This window comes from Hyperolius riggenbachi, chromosome 2, assembly GCF_040937935.1.
Source record: "Hyperolius riggenbachi isolate aHypRig1 chromosome 2, aHypRig1.pri, whole genome shotgun sequence".
Classification (NCBI taxonomy): domain Eukaryota; kingdom Metazoa; phylum Chordata; class Amphibia; order Anura; family Hyperoliidae; genus Hyperolius; species Hyperolius riggenbachi.
Genome location: NC_090647.1, coordinates 385,490,990 through 385,515,993, shown reverse-complemented (window position 1 = coordinate 385,515,993; position 25,004 = coordinate 385,490,990). Strand labels below are relative to the sequence as shown.

The following is a 25,004-nucleotide window of genomic DNA, read 5'->3' as shown; positions in this document are numbered from 1 at the left end:
GGTAAATTGCACCTTATCAGACCGATTTACACTGCATAATGGTACAAGACTGGGATGCCCTCTCTCCCCACTCATCTTTATCCTGTCCTTGGAACCCTTTTTAAATGCCATACGCAAAAATACCAATATTCATGGCGTACACATTGGAACCAAGGAATACAAAGTAGCAGCCTTTGCTGATGATATGATCTTTTATGTGACACAGCCTCTAATCTCGATTCCCAATCTTCTAAAAGAATTTAAAACTTTTGGAGAAATTTCCAACTTAAAGATCAATTTTCAAAAATCAATAGCCATGAACGTCTCTCTTCAGGAGAGAATCGCTGAGATTTGCAGAAGTAGCTTCCCTTTCTCATGGACTTCAACTTCCTTTAGATACCTGGGAATACAGATTACAAGACACCTTAAAGATCTCTTTAAATACAACTATCACCCCCTATCTACACAATTGCACAAAAGCATTGGTGAATGGGGAGAGAGGCCATTATCATGGTTTGGACGTATAGCGAGTTTAAAGATCACGCGCATATTGTATGTTTTTCAGACAGTACCCATCCTGCTACCTAAGACGTGGCTACGAGACATGCAGAAATTATTAGTGAGATTTGTCTGGGCGGGCAAGCCCCCTAGACTACACCAACGTAAACTCATATACCCGAAACCCAAGGGAGGATTGGGCCTTCCAGATCTCGCATGCTACTATCATGCCTCCCTTCTCTCCAGAGTAGTGGATTGGCACTGTAATGTCGACTCAAAAGACTGGGCTACATTAGAAAATGAAAGCTTTGAAGTTCCTATTAAATGGCTACCTTGGACAAAGACCTCTGACATATCCAAATCACTATTAGTGGACTTAACTGATCATCCCCTACTGACACCAATCTTTAAAAAACTTCACTCAATATTCATTTCTTCCAAACTCTCGTCGATTCCAGGCCCATTAACCTCAATCAGAATGAATAGTGCATTCCCTTCAGGCGAGCACCCGAAATTCCTAAAAGGTTATTCCCCAAATCCAGATTTGCTAATAAAAGACTTTTTGACGGGTTCAAGTTCCCCGCTAATGAAACCCCTCACTGTTCTGAATGCTGATTCGGAAGAGCCAATTCCGTTTTGGTCCTTTTTACAAATTCGCAGCTACATAACTTCTCTTACCTCTAAAGAAACTTACACCAGACCCCTTACGCCTCTAGAATCCATGTGCACACAGGCCACTCCTCAGAGACATCTTTTATCCAAATTATATTTAGATTTACTATTAGGGAATGCTTCACCTCCTTTTCTCTTTTTAGAGAAATGGGAGAATATCTTGGGTAGATCATTTGATGGGGAGGAATGGACAAAAGTATGCAACTTAGCTCACAAAAGCTCTATCAATGTTACGATGCAAGAATGCAATTTCAAACTTTTGGCTTGCTGGTACCGTACTCCTGTTCTCCTCAATCTACAGCTCCCAATCTGCTCTCTGCTGGAGATGTAATACTCATCCCGGCGACATTCTCCACATATGGTGGTCGTGTCCTCTCATTACCACCTATTGGAAATCCATACAAGTATGGATCAAAACCATTGCAGAATTTAATATACCGTGGGCCCCAGAAGCCTTTCTCCTCCATCTCATGCCCGGAACAAGTAAGGGATACAAAGGATCCCTGCCCTGTCACCTTTTGAACGCAGCCAAAGCCTGCATACCAGTACTCTGGAGATCCACGAACCCACCTTCAGTTAAGATGTGGTTGGAGAGGGTCCAGACAATAGCTAACATAGAGGAGCTAATCTCTCTTAAACAGGAAAAACCTGATAAATTCACCAGAACATGGGCGTTGTGGTATGACTTTACGGACAAGGAGACTTATAAGGATATTATGAGAAACTAATCAAGACTGGCCTACTTGGCCCTTCCCGGAGCTTCATCTCTTTTCTCTCTATGTATCTCCCTATCTATGGAAAAGGGGGCCCCTAACTGGACAGACACCTCAAGAGGCAGGAGTCCCGGAGCTTTAAAAAGCTAGACTTCATTCTATAGTATACACATAATAAAGTTGCTGTTGTGCCATGGGGAGACATAATCTCTGATTATTACTCTTAAGAAGAACACACTTACCCCTTTAAATGCTAGAGTGACTCAAACAATATCTTGCCTCACCAGAACAGGCTAAACTAGAATCATGAGGGGGTGAACAAACAACTGACGCAATGAGAGTTTCTTAGTATGAGGACGAGATTTTTTCTCTGTTCTACTCCCTTCTAACTATAAGAATAATGCTGTAGAATTGATTTCAATACGCAAACTCTCTTATGTATCCCTATACCCCTCCGTTATTTGACATGTTGAACCTGTTCACACAATGCCTGTATTGCGAATTATCTATATGAATCCAACATCTGCTTGGTTTTTTGTGTTTTCAACTGTTTGTCAATGTTTGTACACTCTATTCTTGATTCAATAAATAAATATATTGTTAAAAAAAAAAAAAAAAAAAATATAGATTCTGCACTAAGTAGACGTCTGTAGGCTAGTCGCTTCTAGCAAGCTTCCAGCCTTTAGTACTCAGAATAGCAAGCTAAACTGCGTACTAATGTACTAAACGTTCCCACCACTGCCAGCCAATTATGTCAGGAACCGGCCCCGCGGCATGCCTGCGTGTACGGTTCCCGACTGCGGCTTTTACCAGATCAAGCGGGGAGCGGCCTTATTCAAGCCAAAAACAAGGCTGTGACCCCTCAAACACTTCTTATTGCCAATACTAGCTGTTGCTAGACACGTCCACTCGGCTGTCGAGTGCTCAGCGCTCAATCCGCGTTTTCGTATTCGGGTCAGCTTTTCGCTTTAGGCCGAATACAGGAATGCCACGCACACACACACACAGTACAGTTATACAGTAACACGGCACAATCAGGCACTGACTTGTAATACAAGTTACACTGTCGTGCAGCAAAACCACTAACAGTCGTTCCGAACGATACTGTTAGCCACTCTGCTGTCGAGCGCAAAAGTGCCCCATACACACAATGCAATTACAATCTCATATGGTAGTGTTGCTCAAACGTACAATCAGGCATGGATTTTTACACAGTTACACTTCAGTCTCTTCTAGGCTATGAGTGTCAGTTTAGTACAGCCAAACTTATTAAATAACATTTTAATATTCCAGGAAAAAAGTGGAACAATGCAGAAAATAATATATACAAAAGATGAACAAAAAACAAAGTAAATAGTTACAAAATAAAAGTTACAATGATACACACAAGGATATTTGCATAAAAATGGAATATAATGTTACCGCGTAGGTTAGAACGTGGTTGGTGGGAGAACGCTGTTCCGATTCACTCGGGATCCCTCTAGCTATGCGCTACCTCCAAGAGAAGATCATTTGTGACACTCCAAGGCTGATTCTTATAGTCCCAAGTGTTGCCCCGGGCAAAGGATGTTTCATCCCACCATCTAACGCAATTTCCCCGTTTGTGACATCACGGTCTGCTGACCCCCTTGTCACATCTGGGCTAGCTGTGACATGCGAATTTCAAGGCTTTTCCTGTCCACTTTGAACTTGGCAGACTCTTACCTTAATACAAAAGATCAAAGCAATGCACCACATTTGCAGGATGCCAGACAAAAGGAAACCTAATTACCTGTTCCTGGCTGTCCAGAGGAACTGTATGTCCAAGCTCCCTGCTTCCAGAGGAATTCAATGCAAATGTAGGTCTACTGACACACACACACAATCACATTACCAGTTTCCATGAAGCTAGCTGCCAATACCTTCAAAGCCAGACTGACTGACATACCCATGTGACACAGCCAGAAAAATGAAAAATAAGTTTCTGTGCGATACCATTCGGCACCGATATTCTGCATATTATCGTACATATCATCCTCATCCTAATATATCATCACAGGGGACACATCTGGCTACCCATAATGGAGGGTGGGAAACAGAGCTCTGAAAGGGGGGGGGTTGAAATGTATTTTGGGGTACATCTAGGTAACTGGGGGTGGGGAATTAATAATAGGGGGAACATCTGATGGTCCTGAAGGGCTATAACCTAATACTGGGGGCACATTTGGCTATAACGGGAGGGGGCGCTAATCCTGGGGGCACATCTGGCCACAATGGGGAATATTGATCCCAGCGACACATCTTGCTATAATGATGGGCCCTATTTCGGGGACGCATCTGTCTATCTATATGGGGGGCTAGCAAATACGGGGGACAGATCTGGCTATACTAGGGGGGCTGATACTGGGGACACACCTGGCTATCTATCCTTGGGGGACGTAATACTCGTGGCATGTTTGTTATCTACTGTAGCATTTTTTATTTTTTACTAGAATTGGTGAAACCTGAGGATTAATGCAATTTTTAATTTCCCCCCTCTTTTTCACATTAAAATGCATAGAATTTTTTATCTTGGGTCAAAATACCCCCCTATGAAAGTCTAGTATGTCCTGAAAAAAAAACATACCTAGATCATTTAGGTGTCATGAGTATGGATAAAGTTATGGCTGTTTAAATAGAGACATGGCTAAAGTGTCAAAACTGCTCTGGTCCATAAGGGGAAAAGAAGGTCTGGATGCAAGGTGGTTAAACAAAAAGTGGCTTGACAGACACCCTCCATGGTGATTGGTGACAGGGTGTCATGTGACCATTGTCGGACTGGGAGGTGGAAAAACTGAGGAAATCTACCTGCTGGCCAAGAAGCAGAAACCCAGTGTTATCACTCCCAATAGAAACCTGCAACACGTTTTTACTGTGAGCAACACCACCTGATTACTGCTGCTTGGTCAGCAAGTGAATTTCCTCAGTTTTCCAGGTCCCAGTCCGACACTGCACGCGACACACCATCAGGATATGTCAGCATGTAATACGCTGGTATATTCTGACAGCATATCACGTGATGCCCTGTTATCATTAGAGATGGCCCGAACCTCCGATTTTCAGTTCCCGAACTTCCGCGAAAGTTCATTCGCGCAAACTTTCACGAACCGCAATAGACTTCAATGGGAAGGCGAACTTTGAAAACTAGAAAAATTTATGGAAAAGTGATGGAAAAGATGTTTCAAGGCGTCTAACACCTGGAGAGGGGCATGGTGGAGTGAGATGCACGCCAAAACTCCCGGGGAAAAATCTGGATTGGAAACAAAGCAGCAACAAAGCAACATCTTGCATGTGTATACATCAATCAGGGAGTGTAATTAGTGTACTGCTTCACACTGACACACCAAACTCACTGTGTAACGCACCACAAACAGCTGTTTGTGCAGTGATGGCCATGCTGGACTGGTGCGCACCATGGCCAGAGTGCAGGCCGTGGTGGTTTTCAAGCCCATATGGTCGCCGGGCTGTGGTAGCTCAATGATAGAACAACAGTTACTGTCCAGCTTTTGGTCTGTCCACATTTGGTCTGTCCACAATGAAGCAATGACTTTATTATCTTTGGTGTGCCACACCCCGAGACACTGATATAGCCGGCGGTCATTGCTTTATTGTGATACGCAAGCCCCTTTCACCGCGATAAGGTCATGATCACGAAGGGGAATGGGCACATGTACATGCCTTTTGTTTTGTTGTTGCAGCTGCACTGCAGCAGAAAAATTAGTATAGCGGCCGCTGCTAGCAGCGGCCTTAAAAATTCGTGAATCCGCCTGGAGTCCTGGACCCTGTTGGTGGGGGTGGAGAAGGCAGTAAAGCGCCATGTGGGCAGAGTTGCTGTGTGGGGAGCGACTTAGTCTTGGGGCAGGCAGCCAGTCACACAGCGTGCAGGCAGAGATGTTATGTGTGAGGGCTGACTTAGTCTTTGGGCGGGCAGTAGCCCTCCGGGATCCATTCCTCATTCATTTTGACAAAGGTGAGGTACTGAACACTTTTGTGACTTAGGCACTTCTCTTCTCAGTGACAATGCCTCCAGCTGCACTGAAGGTCCTTTCTGACAGGATGCTTGAGGCAGGGCAAGACAGAAGTTGGATGGCAAATTAGGACAGCTCTGGCCACAAGTCAAGCCTGCGCACCCAGTAGTCCCAAGGGTTCATCGCTGCTCACAGTGTCTACATCCACACTTAAGGCCAGGTAGTCGGCTACCTGCAGTTCCAGGCGTTGGTAGAGGGTGGATCCGGAAGGGCTAAGTCGAGGCGTTGGACTAAAGAATGTCCGCATGTCCGGCATCACCATGAAATCGCTGGAGCGTCCTGTCCTTGCCTGTGTGACATGGTAGAAGGGTTACTGGCAGTGGTACCTTTATTGTGCTGTGACATCACCCTTAAACGCATTGTAAAGCATAGTTGCCAGCTTGTTCTGCATGTGCTGCATCCTTTCTGCCTCCTGGTGAGTTGGTAACATGTTCGCCACTTTGTGCCTATACCAAGGGTCTAGTAGCGTGGCCACCCAGTACAGCTCATTACCCTTGAGTTTTTTATACGGGGGTCCCTCAACAGGCTGGACAGCATGAAAGACCCCATCTGCAAAAAGTTGGATCCAGACGTACTATCCATCTCATCTTGCTCTTCCTCAGTAACGTCAGGTAAGTCCTCCTCCTCCCCCCAGCCATGAACAATACCACGGTAACGTCGAGCAGCACAAGCCACCTGCGACGCCTGCTGCGACGCCTGCTGCGGTTGTTCTTCTGCCGCCGCCTCCTCCTCCAAAGAAACACCTTCCTCATCAGCCGAGTCTGACTGCTCTTCCCCATACGACTCTTCCTCCTCCTCCCCCTCTGCTGCTGCAGGTGTTGAGGAAACATCTGATTCTGATGAAAATTGCTCCCACAACTGTTCCTGCTGTAACTGTTCCTGTTCACGCTCCTCCACAGCTTCATCCACCACTCTACGCACGGCATGCTCCAGGAAGTAAGCGTACGGGATCAAGTCACTGATGGTGCCTTCACTGCGACTCACCAGGTTGGTCACCTCCTCAAATGGCCGCATGAGCCTGCATGCATTTCGCATCAGTGTCCAGTTGTTGGGCCAGAACATCCCCTTCTCCCCACATTGTGTCCTTTTACTGTAATTGTACAGGTACTGGGCGACGGCTTTCTCCTGTTCTAGCAGGCGAGAGAACATGACCAGGGTCGAATTCCAGCGAGTCGGGCTATCACATATCAAGTGTCTCACCGGCAAGTTGTTTCTCCGCTGAGTGTCCGCAAAGTATGCCATGGCCGTGTAAGACCGCCTGAAATGCCCACACAACTTCCTGGCCTGCTTCAGGATGTCCTCTAAGCCTGGGTACTTTGACATAAATCTTTGAATGACTAGATTGAGCACATGTGCCATGCAGGGTACATGTGTCAGCTTTCCCAAATTCAATGCGGAAAGGAGATTGCTGCCGTTGTCACACACCACGTTGCCGATCTCCAGCTGGTGCGGGGTCAGCCACTGTTTTTTTAAGAGCAGCCAGGAGAGCTGGTCCAGTGTGACTCTCCACTTTGAGGCAAGACATGTCTAAGATGGCGTGACACCATCGTACCTGGCATGCAGCATAGGCCCTGGGGAGATGGGGCTGTGCAGTTGGAGAGGAGATCGCAGCACCAGTAGAGTTGAAATGCCACTCAGCCAAGGAGGAGGACAACATCGAAGAGGATGTAGCAGGAGGAGAGGAGGTGGCAGGAGGCCTGCCTGCAAGCCGTGGAGGTGTCACAAGCTGGTCCGCTGCACAGCCATGTACTCCCTGCTTGCCATCGGTCACCAGGTTGACCCAATGGGCTGTGTAAGTTATGTACTTGCCCTGACTGTGTTTGGCAGACCAGGCATCCGTGGTCAGGTGGACCCTTGACCCAAAGCTGTGTGCAAGAAATGACACCACTTGCCTCCCAACTTCATGGTACAGTTTGGGTATCGCCTTTTTAGAGAAATAATTGCGGCCTGGTATCTTCCACTGTGGTGTCCCAATGGCCACACATTTACTGAAGGCCTCAGAGTCCACAAGCTGGTATGGTAACAGCTGGCGAGCTAACAGTTCCGCCATGCCAGCTGTCAGACCCCGGGCAAGGGGGTGACTGGCAGAAATTGGCTTCTTCCGCTCAAAGATTTCCTTCACAGACACCTAGCTGCTGTGAGAAGAGGAGCAGGAACCGCTCACGGACAAAGGCGGAGTGGAGGAGGGTGGCTGAGAAGGTGCAAAGGAGAAAGCGGCTGAAGATGCTGCACCTGAAGGAGGAAGAGGAGAAGGAGGGTGGCTTTTCTTTTGTGTGCTGCTTTTGCTCAGGTGCTCTTCCCATTGCAGTTTGTGCCTTTTCTCCATGTGCCTTCATAAGGCACTTGTCCCTACGTGAGTGTTAGCCTTTCCACGGCTCAATTTTTGGAGGCAGAGAGAACAGATGGCATTGTTCCGATCTGAGGCAGACACACTAAAAAATTTCCAAACCGCTGAGCCCCCCTGGGGTGATGGCACTATGGTGGCATCAGCAGCTGACGTTGAAGGGCATGTTGGCTGGCTGTCCATAGGTGGCAATACATGGCGCCGGACACTGCCACCAGCTGTTTCTGATGACAAGCTCCCCCTGCTTCTTTCAGGAACTCGTCTCCTCCTACTCCTCTCTGACTCCACCTCTGAACTGTCCCCTTGGTCATCTTGTCTCTTAGGAACCCATGTGGGATCCGTATAATCATAATCATCATAATCTTCGCTTGCCTCAGACACCTCCAAAAATGCACCAACAGCAGGTACTTCGTCATCCTCCTACTCACACGTTACGTCCATAGTGTCGCCGCCTAACTCAGACATATGAGGTGGTGTAACTTGCTTAGCACCTTCATCTGGTTGTTACAATAATGGCTGTGAACCAGTTAATTCCCCAGCAATTAACTCCTGCGAAGTGTCAAATGCAGTGGATGTGGTGCTTGTAGTAGCACTGGTGGCTGCGGAAGATGAGGTGTTCTGTGTTAAATAGTCAACCACGTCCTGACAATCTTGGGAGTTGATGGGACGGCACTTCTTCTGACGGAGCACTGTACTTTGGGCCAGGGCCGCACAAAATCACATCAACACAACCTCGCACAGGCCTGCTGGGTGGCCTTCCTCTGGGCCTGCTTCTACCTCTGCCTCTACCTGTTTTGTCCATTGTGTCTATATCGGGGGGGATGAAGAGAAAGGTATGCACTGACTTGACTAATACAATGTGTAGTCACACAGGTGCAGTTAACAGGTATGCACGGAGTGGTATATCACACTGTGTGCACTCACGTAGGTAGGTGGGTGCACTGAACACAACAGGTAGGTATATGCAGTGATGAGGTGGGTGCACTGAACACAACAGGTAGGTATATGCAGTGATGGGTATTACAATGTGCACCTGTCACACACAGACAGGTACCAGACAGGCACAGTGACACTGCGTGCGCTCAGCTCACGTAGTTAGGTTAGTGCACTGTGAACAACAGGTAGGTCTATGCAGTAATGGGTATTACAATGTGCACCTGTCACACACAGACAGGTAGCGGACAGGCACAGTGACACTGTGTGCGCTCACGTAGGTAGGTGGGTGCACTTAAGTGAACAACAGGTAGGTATATGCAGTGATGGGTATTACAATGTGCACCTGTCACACACAGACAGGTAGCGGACAGGCACAGTGACACTGCGTGCACTCAACTCACGTAGGTAGGTGGGTGCACTGTGAACAACAGGTAGGTAAGTATATGCAGTAATGGGTATTACAATGTGCACCTGTCACACACAGACAGGTAGCGGACAGGCACAGTGACACTGCATGCGCTCAACCATAGCCATTTCTAGGGGCCGTGCAGCCATGCGGCAGCTCTGAGCGCAGATGGAGAGAGGGCGCTTGACCTCTCCCTCCCTCTCCATGGGCCACTGCAGAGTAATTAGCACAGGAAAGCACTGTATACAGCTACTACAGGGGTGGACTGGCCAGGGGGGAAGGGGGGCAATCTCCCCCCAGGCCACCTTTCATTCAGTGATTTAGGGCAGGTCTGGTGTATTCAGGTTTGTTGTAAGGCAATGTGAAACACTAGGCTAGCTGGTTAAAATGCAATTAGAGGGCAGGCAAGCTTGTAAATACACACAACATGATGCAGAGCTTGCCTGGAGGGTCTGTGGGCAAAAATCGGACTGGTCTCTCCCCATTGTTATAATGACTGCATGTGTGGATACGGTGTTAAACAAGTTGAACAGTTTTTGACAGTCCCTAGACTCCAGGAGGGCTGCTTTCTGACTGGCAGGGACAGGAGTCAAATTACAGGCTGTGTGATGTGGGACTGCAATTCTGATAAGCTCTCTGCTCCTTCTCAGTCTCTCTCCACTCCTCCTCTATCTGGGCTAGTGCAAGCCAAAATCACAATAGCAATCGCTAGCAATTTGTGAGTGTGATTTTGTGAAGCGATTTTCAAAGCAATTTTTTTAATGAATAGCTCCAAAAAATGCTTCATGCAGTGTGTTTGCGATTTTGAAAAAATCACAACGCTGCTGTGAGAACACCGTCATAGGGTAACAATAGCCAATCGCTTTTCAAATCATTGTCGATTTGAAAAACGCTCAGACACCTTTGTTTCCCCCCTTTCCCTAGTGCTGGGTGTCTGTGTCTTCTTGTCATACAGGAAAGCTAAGTAAAAGTGCAATCCTGGTGAGGGTTGCTTTCTGACTTGTGTGAGAGACTGGCAGGGACAGGAGTCAAATTACAGGCAAGTAGCCTGTCTGATGTGGGACTGCAATACAGATAAGCTCTCTGCTCCTTCTCAGGCTATTCTCATTCCCTCTCCACTCCTCCTCTCTCTGGGCTAGTGCACGCCAAAATCACAATAGCAATCGCTAGCAATTTGTGAGTGTTATTTTGTGAAGCGATTTTCAGAGTGATTTTTGAATGAATCGCTCCAAAAAATGCTTCATGCAGTGTGTTTGCAATTTTGAAAAAAATCACAACGCTGCTGTGAGAACACCCTCAGGGCCCTTTTCCACTAGAGCGATTGCGTTTGCTGAATCGCAAAATCACAAACCGCTAGCGATTTTAAAATCGCCAGGGTTAGCTAAATAACATAGGAATTGCCGGACGTTATTTCCACTACCGCGATTCGATTTTAACAAAAACACGATCGCGCGGCGGATCAATTATTGCCGCGATTTTGCTATGCCGTGCAGTGCATAGCAAAGCCACAAACGCAATCGCCGGGAAAAAAAAAATATTTTGCTGAATCGCAATCGCTAGCGTTTAGCGCTAACGCTAGCGATTGCTAGTGGAAAAGGGCCCTCAAAGGTTAACATTAGCCAATCGCTTTTCAAATCACTGTCGATTTGAAAAACGCTCAGACGCACTCTTGGTGGGCACCATCTCTCCCTCACTCACCTTTGTTTTCCCCCTTCCCCCAGTGCTGGGTGTCTGTGTCTTCTTGTCATACAGGAAAGCTAAGTAAGGCTGCTTTCACAGTGGGACGTTAGACTTCCAAGTTACAGCAGCCCGTAACGCAGAACAACTCACAGCAATGAAAAATCAATGGGCTGTTCACAGTGCACACGTTGCGTTTAGCAGGAAGCAGCGTGTGTATCAGCGTCTATGCAGAGAGGAGAAGACCGGCAGCGAGTGAGCGGCGATTGGAACCAGGGAGGTGAGTAGCTGTATACAGCGCTTCCCTGCGCTAATCACTCTGCAGTCCGAGGAGGGAGCATGGAGGGGTGCCCGGGGAGAGGAAGGGAGGGAGAGGTCGGGCTGCCCTCCCCGGCTGCGGCTCCCCCCTCCATTATGATGGGGGGCACCTACCTACCTACCTTATACTGGGGGAAGCTACCTATCTAAACTATACTGGGGGCACCTACCTATATAACCTATACTGGGGGCACCTACCTACCTAGCCTATACTGGGGGAAGCTACCTATCTAAACTATACTGGGGGCACCTACCTATATAAAGTATACTGGGGAACCTACCTATCTAACCTATACTGGGGTCACCTACCTATCTAACCTACGCTGGGGGCAACTATTCTGGCTACCTATGTTACAGGCACCCACCTAGCTAACCTGTACTGGGGCACCTACCTATCTAATCTATACCAGGGGCAACTGCCTATCTGACCTATAATGGGGGCAACTATACTGGATACCTATACTGGAGTCACCTCCCTGGCTAACCTATACTGGGGGCAATTATACTGGGGCACTTATTCCTGGTTACCTATACTGGGGGGACCTATAGCCCACTACCTATACTGGAGCACCTATGCCTGGCTACCTATACTGGGGGGACCTATAGCCCACTACCTATACTGAGTGCAACTAGACCTAGCTAACCTATACTGCAGGCACCTATACCTGGCTCCGGCACGGAGGGGGGGCGCAATTTTTACACTCTCGCCCTTGGTGCATTTTAGCCCTGTGCTCAACTCACGTAGGTAGGTGGGTGCACTGTGAACAACAGGTAGGTCTATGCAGTAATGGGTATTACAATGTGCACCTGTCACACACAGACAGGTAGTGGACAGGCACAGTGACACTGCTTGCGCTCACGTAGGTAGGTGGGGGCACTTAAGTGAACAACAGGTAGGTCTATGCAGTGATGGGTATTACAATGTGCAACTGTCACACACAGACAGGTAGCGGACAGGCACAGTGACTCTGCGTGCGCTCAACTCACGTGGGTAGGTGGGTGCACTGTGAACAACAGGTAGGTAGGTATATGCAGTACTGGGGATTACAATGTGCACCTGTCACACACACAGGTAGTCACTGAATGTGCTGGGCCTGGCAGTGGCACACACACAGTATGAATTATCAAGGCTATCTATGCAGGTAGGTCTATGCAGTGATGGGTATTACAATGTGCAACTGTCACACACAGACAGGTAGCGGACAGGCACAGTGACTCTGCGTGCGCTCAACTCACGTGGGTAGGTGGGTGCACTGTGAACAACAGGTAGGTAGGTATATGCAGTACTGGGGATTACAATGTGCACCTGTCACACACACAGGTAGTCACTGAATGTGCTGGGCCTGGCAGTGGCACACACACAGTATGAATTATCAAGGCTATCTATGCAACACAAGTGTCAGTGGGACACAGAAAAAAAAATAGATCACAAAAACAAGATTAGCTCTCAAAAGAGCTGTTGTGGGGTACTATTTTAGCAATAAGAATCAGCAAGGAGCAAGCTAAGAACCCTACAAGAGCCTAACTAATTTTTCCCTATGAGAGTCTGCAGCAGCAGCAGCTGTCCCTTCTCTATTTACTGCAGGCACACGAGTGAGTAAAATGGCCGGCGATGCCTGCCTTTTATAAGGGGGGGAGTGGCTCCAGAAGGGAGTGTAGCCTGATTGGCTACAATGTGCCTGCTGACTGTGATGTAGAGGGTCAAAGTTGATCCTAATGGTGCATTATGGGGGTGAACCGAACTTCGTGGTTCTCCGCAATCGCGAACTCCCAGAAGTTCGCTGGGAACCGTTCGCCGGCGAACCTTTTGGGCCATCTCTAGTTACCATGGAGGCAGCAGGGCTAGCGCTGCCATAGAGGCAAAAGGAGCAATTGCCCTGGGGCCCCAACCTCCACAGGGGCCCCACGCCACCGGCCCTGCTGCTGCTATCACTTGCACTGCTCCCCAGGGCCCTGTAAGTGTAACTACATCACTAATTACCTGTCAGGGCGGGTGGGCAGCGGCTGCACACTCTGAGGCACGCTGTCTCCCTCCTTCTCTTTGACCCGGTGTGTTATGTGTAAACAAGCACCAGGTCATAGAAGAGGGAGACAGCGTGCCTCAGAGTGCAAGGAATGTGCAGCTGCTGACCACTCGCCCGCCCGCCATAACAGGTAATTAGTGATGTGTTACACTTGCAGGCCCCGGGGAGCAATGCCAGTGATAGCAGCAGCAGAGTAGTGGGGTAATGGGGGGGTTTCAGCAAGGGGTCCACATGTTCCAGTTTTCCCCAGGGCCCCGATGCCCCTTCAACTGGCCCTGGGAGGCAGGATGCTGGAAATAGAGATTAGGTGAGTGTTAACCCACTCTTATCGCCTGCTCACGACTATGTAAAGAGGAATGTGAGGAGAAAGGGAAGAAGGAGAGGAATCCGGGCTGGATTAACAGCGCTTGCAGGCTAAATATGGCCCACGGGCCGTAGTTTGACCAGCACTGCTCTAAACACTACCTAGCAGTATAGCTAACTTAATGCAATCCCTGTCTCTACACTATCACTGACTATGCACTATCACTTTATTGCACTGAACTGTCTAAATCAATTACTAAGCTACCGATTTCTAGTCTAACTGGGTCAAAAAGCTAGCAATCAAATTCAATGAGGCTCAATTTAAACAACTTGTCACACAGACAGCACTGCTCAAGTTCAACCTCTCACAGCACTGAGTAACAAAGCAAGGAGTTAATCAAAAATGGGAGTTGTGTGTCCAAGCTCAGCTCATTCATATTGATTGTTAGGTACATTCTAGGGACACTGTGATTGGTCCAAAATCGCACTTCCGTACTTACTCTAGTACTCAAAATTACGTGTCTGTAAAACCTCGCCGCATATGGCGGCGGAACGCAGAGATCCACGCTGAGACGCAAGCCTCTGGGTCTCGGCGAAGCTCTGATGTCAGTGGAGCGCATGGCGCTTCTTCCTTATTCCTCAGTATGCGCTCCGTAGGGATGCTCGTTCAGATTCCGCAGAAATGCAATTCTGGCATTTCCGATCGGTAATGCAAGTGCGGTAGGCGGATTTTCGCGGAAATTGTTTGCGTAAATCGTGGAAATTTCAGCTGATTTTAACATCAATTTTCTCAAAAACGACAAGGTCTTTTTGAATTTTTTTTTTCCTCTTGTTTCCACTTGACTGCTTAACATTCCCTAAAAATTTGGTGTTTTTAGCGCGTCTAGTTAAAAATGGCGCCGGCAAAAAAATGGCGCCCCCTTCTGCCCGATATATGTTTAAAACGATATTTATCGTTTTAAAGGTTAAAATAGTGCAGACCTTTTGAACGAAATTTATCATTTTAAAACTTTTTATTTTGTCCTGCCTGAACGATATTTATCGTTTTAACCCTTGCTTTGCTGCCGTTTGGAAAATATCTGCCCGCCGGCTTTAATGTATAATAGCAAAGCCCCCTTAACCACCCTGGCGTTCTGATTAAATCGCCAGGGTGGCTGCGGGAGGGTTTTTTTTAAATAAAAAAAAAACTATTTCATGCAGCCAACTGAAAGTTGGCTGCATGAAAGCCCACTAGAGGGCGCTCCGGAGGCGATCTTCCGATCGCCTCCGGCGCCCAGAATAAACAAGGAAGGCCGCAATGAGCGGCCTTCCTTGTTTTGCTTATATCGTCGCCATAGCGACGAGCGGAGTGACGTCATCGACGTCAGCCGACGTCCTGACGTCAGCCGCCTCCGATCCAGCCCTTAGCGCTGGCCGGAACTTTTTGTTCCGGCTACGCTGGGCTCAGGCGGCTGGGGGGACCCTCTTTCGCCGCTGCTCGCGGCGAATCGCCGCAGAGCGGCGGCGATCAGGCAGCACACGCGGCTGGCAAAGTGCCGGCTGCGTGTGCTGCTTTTTATTTCATTAAAATCGGCCCAGCAGGGCCTGAGCGGCAGCCGCTGGCGGTGTTGGACGAGCTGAGCTCGTCCAGACCGCTCAGCTGGTTAAAAGCTAAAAACACCAAATTTGCAGGGAATGTTAAGAACAAAATTGTGAACAAGAGGAAAATTTTTTTTTTCAAAAAGACCTTATAGTTTTTGAGAAAATCGATTTTGAATATTCTTCTTCTGACCGTGGGAAAATTAAACGCCTGCCGACTTTAGCGGTTAATAGCAAAGCCCCTTTAAATGCCAGAAACACCAAATGTGTCTTTAAATTTTAGCTCCAATGGTCTCCATTGGTTCCTTAGCAGACCAATGGGGATCAGGAGGATCCCCATTGGTCGATAAGGAACCAATGGGGAGCCTTGGAGCCAAAATTTAAAGATGCTTCTTGTTCTCAGCTATACTTAGTATAGCTGAGAGTTGCGTCTATGCATCTATATAGACGCATTAGCACTAGCTGCCGCTGCCCTCCCTGCCTCTCCCCACCTGTCACCCTCACCCATGCTGGCACCCATGGGTGCATTGGGTGCCAGCATGGGTGAGGGTGACAGGTGGGGGGAGGCAGGGAGGGCAGCGGCAGCTAGCGCTAATGCGTCTATATAGACGCATAGACGCAACTCTCAGCTATACTTAGTATAGCTGAGAGCAGTGCGGCAGAGGCGGCGTGTGTGGCGTCGGGGCGGCGGAGATCTTCAATCAAGATGTATCAGAAGATCGCAAGATGGAGGATACTGTCGTGGGACCTGATTGGCATGGGATTTTTTTCTTAAAGGTACAGGTAAGTATTTGTGGTTAATTTAGAACATTAAAGGACTTTTCTCGTGGCTGTGTTTTTATTTCATTTAACCCTTTGTGGAAATGGGTAAGGGGTACAAAGTAGCCCTATACTCATTTCTCCTGGGAGGGGGGTGGGCATCTGGGGGTCCCCTTCTTAAAGGGGACTCCCAGATGCCACCATGAACCCCCCCCCAGGGAGTCGTCGCCCCCGCCTCCACCTGGGGCAAGGGAGGCGGGGAAGAGCCCCTTGTCCATGGATTGGACAAGGGGCTCCGGGGGGGGAGGGGGAGGCTTGGCCGCCCCTCCCCCCCGGAGCCCCCCCATACCATGGACCATGTGGGCTGGTATAGCTCAGGGTGCGAAGCCCCAGTCGGCCGGGGCTCCGCATTCTGGCTATCCCAGCCTGCATGGGAGACAAGGGGTTACAGAGGCTCGGGAGGGGGGACCCCACGTCATTTTTTTCAAAAAATTTCCCACACTCTGAACATAACCCACAAATTTTAATTTAAAAAAAAAAATTTCAATTTTTTTTTTAAATATTGTTTCCCAGTATCTTTTTGACATATCCTGCAAATTTGGTGTTGCTAGGATTTAAGGGGACTTTGCTATTAACTGCTAAAGTCGGCGGAAAAAGTTTCCATGGAAATGTCAGTATGCGATTTAAATAGATACATTACCTCTTTGAAGATTTAAAATTGATTTTCTCAAAAACTATAAGGTCTTTTTGAACAATTTTTTTTTCTTTGTGTTCCCACTATTCTTCTTAACATTCCCTACACATTTGGTGTTTCTGGCATTTAAAGGGGCTTTGCTATTAACCGCTAAAGTCGGCGGGCGCTTTTAACCGCTAAAGTACGGTCAGAAGAAGAATATTCAAAATCGATTTTCTCAAAAACTATAAGGTATTTTTGAAAAAAAAAAATTTCCTCTTGTTCACAATTTTCTTCTTAACATTCCCTGCAAATTTGGTGTTTTTAGCTTTTAAGGGGGCTTTGCTATTAAACATTAAAGCCGGCGGGCAGATATTTTCCAAACGGCAGCAAAGCAAGGGTTAAAACGATAAATATCGTTTGGGAGCAATACAAATATAAACGATAAATATCGTTTTTAAAGCCGACGCCATTTTTTAGCTGTCAAAAACGAAAAATAACTAGCGATAGTGGTTCTCTATGGGGCGCCATTTTTTAACTACGATAACTGGCACCATTTTTAACGGATCCCGTTTTTAGCACCTATGGGGGCTTTGCTATTAACCTGTAAATTCAGCATCATACTGCATAGTGGTTCCAATGCGGATTTTCGCTGTAATTTCTGCCGACTTTAATATCGATTTTCTCAAAAACTACAAGGTCTTTTTGAAATATTTTTTTCCCTCTTGTTCCCACTTGTCAGCTTAACATTCACTGAAAATTTGGTGTTTTTTAGCACCTATGGGGGCTATGCTTTTAACCACCAAATTTGGCCGCTATTGACTGTAATGTAAAATGCAGAAAATTCACATTACCGATATACGGTATGATGCCGACCTTAGAGGTTGATAGCAAAGCCCCCATAGGTGCTAGAAACACTACATTTTCAGGGAATGATAAGCAGACAAGTGGGAAAAAGGATAAAAAATATTTCAAAAAAGACTTTGTAGTTTTTGAGAAAATCAATGTTCACTCCGCATCCGAATGCGGAAATCATTAGCGGAAAGCGGAATTGGTAGCGGTAGCAGTAACTGGCAATGGCGGAAAGCGGATTTTTGGCAGAAACGGGAATTAGCATTTCTGACCATCCCTAGCACTCCGCCTCTGTAAACAATAGCAGCATGCGTAGCGGCGTGTCAGCTGACTTGCTGACAAGCCACAGACTGATTGGTTATTTTGGATTCTGTTGCTTTTGATTGGTTAGTGCTAATATAAAAGAAAGGTGAGCACCCTAAGTCTTTGCCTGTGATAGCCTATGCTGGGCTTGTAGCTGAGATTGCGCTCACACCAAGTGCCTTGCCATGCTGCAGATTCTGTCTGCCTCTTGACCAAGCTTCTTGCAGATCTGATACCTTATTGCCGACCCGGCTTGTACCTGACTTTGCATCTTCTGGATTTCCTGTTGCCAAACCTCAGATTGTTAAAGGACCTTGCATGAACACTGCCTGCCCAGATCCCAGCTTGTCTGACCTCGCATCTGTATTGTGATTATACTTTTGTCTGGATTGCCTCAGCCCATAGCCCTCAGGTGACTATTCAAATATACTGTGTCTGCATTACCTTGTCGTGTTTAGTGAATGTTGTATGCCAGGTTGTATGCTACATCTACCTGCGGGTTATGTAGTTTGTTGTTAGGTAAGAGTGTATGCAGGTGTTAGGCCTAGGTTATAGGTCAGTCATATGAGCATACAGTCTGACCTATAGCAAGTAGCCAGACAAGCCTGACAGTGTCGTAATTAAAATTACAAATGTAAGTTTGAGTAAACTTGTAATCGAAAACTGTAATTCTGATTGATTACATATTTCGATTACGATGTCGTAACTGCCAATTTCAACTGGTAATTACAGAAAGTCATATTTACAGAGTTGTTAGGAGCACCACTAATGTATAAACATAAGATGAATTAGGCCTTACTTGGTTACACTGAAGACTGTATGAGTTCCTGGGATGACAACCACACATTTGACAGCCCCTCCCACTGATAAGATTCCAGTGGTAAGATGAACACTGATCACACCGCCGACCTGTGACATTTGGAAGACACAGACACTGTCCTGTTTCACTGTCACAGAGCTGGTCTCTCTCTGTACCCTGAGGATCGCAGTCACATTCTGAAACAGGAGAACACTTGTCAACATATATAAAACAAAACGTAAATATAAATGAAAGCCTTCATACTAAACATGTTATAAAAAATATAGGTAAAAGGCTGCGCATCCCTGACCCAATACTGTACAATTGAATGGTTAATCGCTGTGGCGCACACCGCCCCCCCTGGACTAAAATGTACGCCCGCATCCAAACAATGCAATACTGGTCTATGGAGAAATTTTAGCTTCCATCATAGTTTTGCATGCAAAAATATAGATATACTGGACATCTGCACCAACGTTGAGGTAAATCTCCAGAGCAGATGTCCTAACACTAAACTGACCTAAGTTAAAAGCAAATGTCTTTACCCTGGCAGCTGCTATGCTAAAATGTGTAACTTACATTCAATACAGACAGCAGGAAACAAAGCAAGCGCTCACCAATATGGGCCGCATCTGAATGACTCACCACCTCATATGCACCGCTTAAATAGCTCAAATACACACTCAGCAATCAGACAGATGCAAAACATATGCAAAACTAAACTAAATACTTACCATGCAAAACAGGATAGCACAATGGGTGCTGCTTCTCCATAGACCAGTATTGCATTGTTTGGATGCGGGCGTACATTTTAGTCCAGGGGGGGCGGTGTGCGCCACAGCGATTAACCATTCAATTGTACAGTATTGGGTCAGGGATGCGCAGCCTTTTACCTATATTTTTTATCCACAGTTCTGTAACTACCAGGCTAGCAGCACCCATTGTGCTATCCTGTTTTGCATGGTAAGTATTTAGTTTAGTTTTGCATATGTTTTGCATCTGTCTGATTGCTGAGTGTGTATTTGAGCTATTTAAGCGGTGCATATGAGGTGGTGAGTCATTCAGATGCGGCCCATATTGGTGAGCGCTTGCTTTGTTTCCTGCTGTAAACATGTTATAAGCCCTGGCCATTTATTGTCAGTCATGCTCATATTTTGAGACAATTCGCTAAGCGTATTTCCTGTCTTTACAGAGATAACCCTAGTAACATGTTTCAAATAGTAAGAGCAACACATATTAGGTAATTACAGACTACCCAACAAGCTCATGGTGAACCAGAACTCAAAGGAGTGTGCATAGAGCCACCAAAAAGGACTTCCGAGGCCAACTCTAAAAAAAAAGTTAAATACCTCCATCACATTTGAAGGCACGGAGGACGCCGCCCGCGCCCTCCGTGCCGTTCCACCGGGTCCCCAGCGCTCAATAGCCCCCTGGGCCGGCTCCCGACTGCACGGCCCGGGTCGTGCTCTCCTTCCTCCACTAACATGGCCGCATGAGCTGTCCGCGCTGCGCAGTCCGCATAGCCGCGAGTGCGGCTGCACAGCTCTAGGGCTTACCCCCCCCCCCCGATCCACGCTACGGGCTGTTTCTGGTAGTGTGGTCGGGAGCCGGCCCGGGGGGCTATTGAGCGGCGGGGACCCGGCAGAACGGCACAGAAGGTGCGGACGGCATCCTCTGTGCCTTCAAATGTGGTGCAGGTATTTAACTTTTTTTTTTTAGAGTTGGCCTTGACAGTCCTTTAATCCATGCCATGCACTGATGAGGATCAACCAATCAGTCTGTATGCATGTTGGATTATTGTGGCTCTGTACAATTAACAAGCTAACACATCATTGCATTCCAGCTATTCTAGAGGTATGGTTATCTTACAACAATAACAATGGATGATTTGCATATTCAGCAGTGATGCATCCTGGTAGACATCATTTGCTTACTCCAACCTGAATTATCACAAATACCTTCTGGCAAACTTGTGTTTTGCTTTATATTAAAAAACATATCTGGTTACAAATGTCGGCTGGATAGGATTATTTATAGCACCTCTTACAGTGGTTTGCAAAAGTATTCGTCCCTCTTGAAGTTTTCCACATTTTGTCATATTACTGCCACAAACATGAATCAATTTTATTGGAATTCCACGTGAAAGACCAGTACAAAGTGGTGTACACGTGAGAAGTGGAACAAAAATCATACATGATACCAAACATAAAAAAAAAAAAATAACTGCAAAGTGGGGGTGTGCGTAATTATTCGGCCCCCTGAGTCAATACTTTGTAGAACCACCTTTTGCTGCAATTACAGCTGCCAGTCTTTTACGGTATGTCTCTACCAGGTTTGCACATCTAGAGACTGAAATCCTTGCCCATTCTTCTTTGCAAAACAGCTCCAACTCAGTCAGATTAGATGAACAGCGTTTGTGAACAGCAGTTTTCAGATCTTGCCACAGATTCTCGATTGGATTTAGATCTGGACTTTGACTGGGCAATTCTAACACATGGATATGTTTTGTTTTAAACCATTCCATCCTTGCCCTGGCTTTATGTTTAGGGTCATTGTCCTGCTGGAAGGTGAACCCCCGCCCCAGTCTAAAGTCTTTTGCAGACTCCAAGAGGTTTTCTTTCAAGATTGCCCTGTATTTGGCTCCATCCATCTTCCCATCATTCTGACCAGCTTCCCTGTCCCTGCTGAAGAGAAGTACCCCCAGAGCATGATGCTGCCACCACCATATTTGACAGTGGGGATGGTGTGTTCAGAGTGATGTGCAGTGTTAGTTTTCAGCCATACACAGCGTTTTGCATTTTGGCCAAAAAGTTCCATTTTGGTCTCATCTGACCAGAGCACCTTCTTCCACATGTTTGCTGTGTCCCCCACATGGCTTGTGGCAAACTGCAAACAGGACTTATTATGCTTTTCTGTTAACAATGGCTTTCTTCTTGCCACTCTTCCATAAAGGCCAACTTTGTGCAGTGCACGACGACTAATAGTTGTCCTATGGATAGATTCCCCCAACTAAGCTGTAGATCTCTGCAGCTCGTCCAGAATCACCATGGGCCTCTTGACTGTATTTCTGATCAGCACTCTGCTTGTTGGGTCTGTGAGTTTAGGTGGACGTCCTTGTCTTGGTAGGTTTACAGTTGTGCCATACTCCTTCCATTTCTGAATGATCGCTTTAACAGTGCTTCGTCAGATGTCCAAGGCTTTGGAAATCTTTTTGTATCATAAGCCTGCTTTAAATTTCTCAATAACTTTATCCCTGACCTGTCTAGTGTGTTCTTTGGACTTCATGGTGTTGTTGCTCCCAATATTCTCTTAGACAACCTCTGAGGCTATCACAGAGCAGCTGTATTTGTGCTGACATTAGATTACACACAGGTGCACTATATTTAGTCATTAGCACTCATCAGGCAATGTCTATGGGCAACTGATTGCACTCAGACCAAAGGGGGCTGAATAATTACGCATACCCCACTTTGCAGTTATTTATTTGTAAAAAAATATTTGGAATCATGTATGATTTTTGTTCCACTTCTTACGTGTACACCACTTTGTATTGGTCTTTCATGTGGAATTCCAATAAAATTGATTCATGTTTGTGGCAGTAATGTGACAAAATGTGGAAAACTTCAAAGGTGCCAAATACTTTTGCAAACCACTGTATGCTGGGCATACACAATGCGTTTTTCGGCAGATTTACTGGCTGATTGTTTTTCTGATCATTTTTCCGATCGATTTCCATTCACTTCTATAAGAAAATCCATCAGAAAAATTATAGAAATCAGATCGGACTTGTTAAAAATTATTTATCGAGCCATCTATTTGCCAAAAAAAACTCATGGTATATTCCCAGCATTACAGATCCTGACCGTCATTTAGAGAAAAAAAAAACATCCTTCTCTGTTCAGCTGCCTGTAATGCTGGGTACACAAGACAGGATAACATTTTCTGAATGCAAAACAGAACGCGCAAACTTGTCTCTGGAACACAAGGGGTTAATATTCTCACAGTTTATAGCCACTAACGTTTTCAAACAGGCTCCGTGTATGAAAAGCTGCTGGACTCCCTTTAATCCTTGGTCCTGGACAATCGCATCCACATGCAAAGAAAGAAAAATATGCACGTAGCATATAACTGTGTTCACAGGGGACTCTATTGCAGGAAAGGGGTACAGTGAAAAATGGCGCCGCCTTCTGCCCGATATTTGTTTAAAACAATATTTATCGTTTTAAAGGTTCAAATAGTGCAGACCTTTTGAACAAAATTTATCGTTTTAAAACTTGTTTGTTTTTTTAGTTTTTTTCCTGCCTGAACGATATTTATCGTTTTAAGCTCTGCTTTGCTGCCATTTGGAAAATGTCTGCCCGCCAACTTTAACGTTTAATATCACAGCCCCCTTAAAAGCTAAAAACACCAAATTTGCAGGGTTAAGAAAAAAATTTTGAACAAAAGGAAAATTCTTTTTTCAAAAAGACCTTATAGTTTTTGAGAAAATCGATTTTGAATATTCTCCTTCTGACCGTGGGAAAATTAAACACTCGCCGACTTTAGCGGTTAATAGCAAAGCCCCTTTAAATGCCAGAAACACCAAATGTGCAGGAAATGTTAAGAAGAACAGTGGGAACAAGAAGAAAACATTTTTTTCAAAAAGACCTTATACTTTTTGAGAAAATCGATTTTAAAAGTTCAAAGGAAAAAAGTATCCATTTATATCCCGTAATGTAATTTCTGCGGGAAACAATTCCCGCCGACTTTAGCAGTTAAAAAGTCCCCTTAAATCCTAGCAACACCTAATTTGCAGGATATGTTAAAAAGTTACTGGGAAACAATATATAATATTAAACAATAATAATATTAAACTTTTTTTTTTTTTTAATTTTTGTTTTATGTTCTGAGTGTGGGTCCCCCCTTTCCGAGCCTCTGCAACCCCTTATCTCCCATGCAGGCTGGGATAGCCAGAATGTGAAGCCCCGGCCGACTGGGGCTTCGCACCCCGAGCCATACCAGCCCACATGGTCCATGGTATGGGGGGCTCCGGGGGGGAGGGGTGGCCAAGCCTTCCCCTCCCCCCCAGAGCCCTTGTCCAATCCATGGGGGGGGGGCGTTCATGGTTGCATCTGGGAGTCCCCTTTAAGAAGGGGAACCCAGATGCCTGCCCCCCTCCCAGGAGAAATGAGTATAGGGGTGCAAAGTACCCCTTACCCATTTCCATAGAGGGTTAAATGAAATAAGAACGCAACAATGAGAAAAGTCCTTTAATGTTCTAAATTAACCAGAAATACTTACCTGTACCTTTAAGAAATAATTCCCACACCAATTAGGTCCCACGACAGTTTCCTCTGTCTTGCGATCTTTAGAAATACTTACCTGTACCTTTAAGAAAAAATTCCCACGCCATTATCCTCGGAAAAGGTCCTGCGCTATAATCTGTTATGTCCCACGACGACAGTATCCTCTGTCTTGCGATCTTCAGAAATACTTACCTGTACCTTTAAGAAAAAATTCCCACGCCAATTAGGTCCCCCGACAGTATCCTCCATCTTGCGACCTTCTGTTACATCTTGATTGAAGATCTCTGCCGCCCCGACGCCACACACGCCGCCCCCGCCACACTGCTCTCAGCTATACTTAGTATAGCTTAGAGCAAAAAACATCTTTACATTTTGGCTCCAATGGTCCCCGTTGGTTCCTTATCAGACCAATGGGGATCAGAAGGATCCCCATTGGTCGATGAGGAACCAATGGGGAGCCTTGGAGCCAAATTTTAAAGATGCTTTTTGCTTAGCTATACTTAGTATAGCTGAGAGCGCGTCTATACAGACGCATTACCGCCGGCTCCCACTGCCCTCCCTGCCTCTCTCACACCTGTCACCCTCACCCATGCTTGCACCCATGGGTGCATTGGGTGCCAGCATGGGTGAGGGTGACAGGTGGGGGGTGGGGGGAGGCAGGTAGGGCAGCGGGAGCTAGCGGTAATGCGTCTGTATAGACGCGCTCTCAGCTATACTATATAGCTGAGAGCAGTGCGGCGGAAATCTTCAATCAACATGTAACAGAAGATAGCAAGATCGAGGATATTGCCATGGGAAAATTGGCGTGGGTATTTTTTCTTAAAGGTTAGGTAAGTATT

General features: G+C 46.4%; 1 protein-coding gene across 1 annotated transcript in view; it reads right to left on the bottom strand.

The window, feature by feature from the left end:
• The window catches only part of LAMB3 (laminin subunit beta 3), a 2,309,994-nt gene that overhangs the window by 915,454 nt on the left and 1,369,536 nt on the right, over nucleotides 1–25,004 (bottom strand). Inside the window, exon 12 of the mRNA XM_068269757.1 lies at nucleotides 18,881–19,077. Coding sequence (XP_068125858.1) covers nucleotides 18,881–19,077 — 197 coding nt within the window. The remainder of the gene's footprint in view (nucleotides 1–18,880; nucleotides 19,078–25,004) is intronic.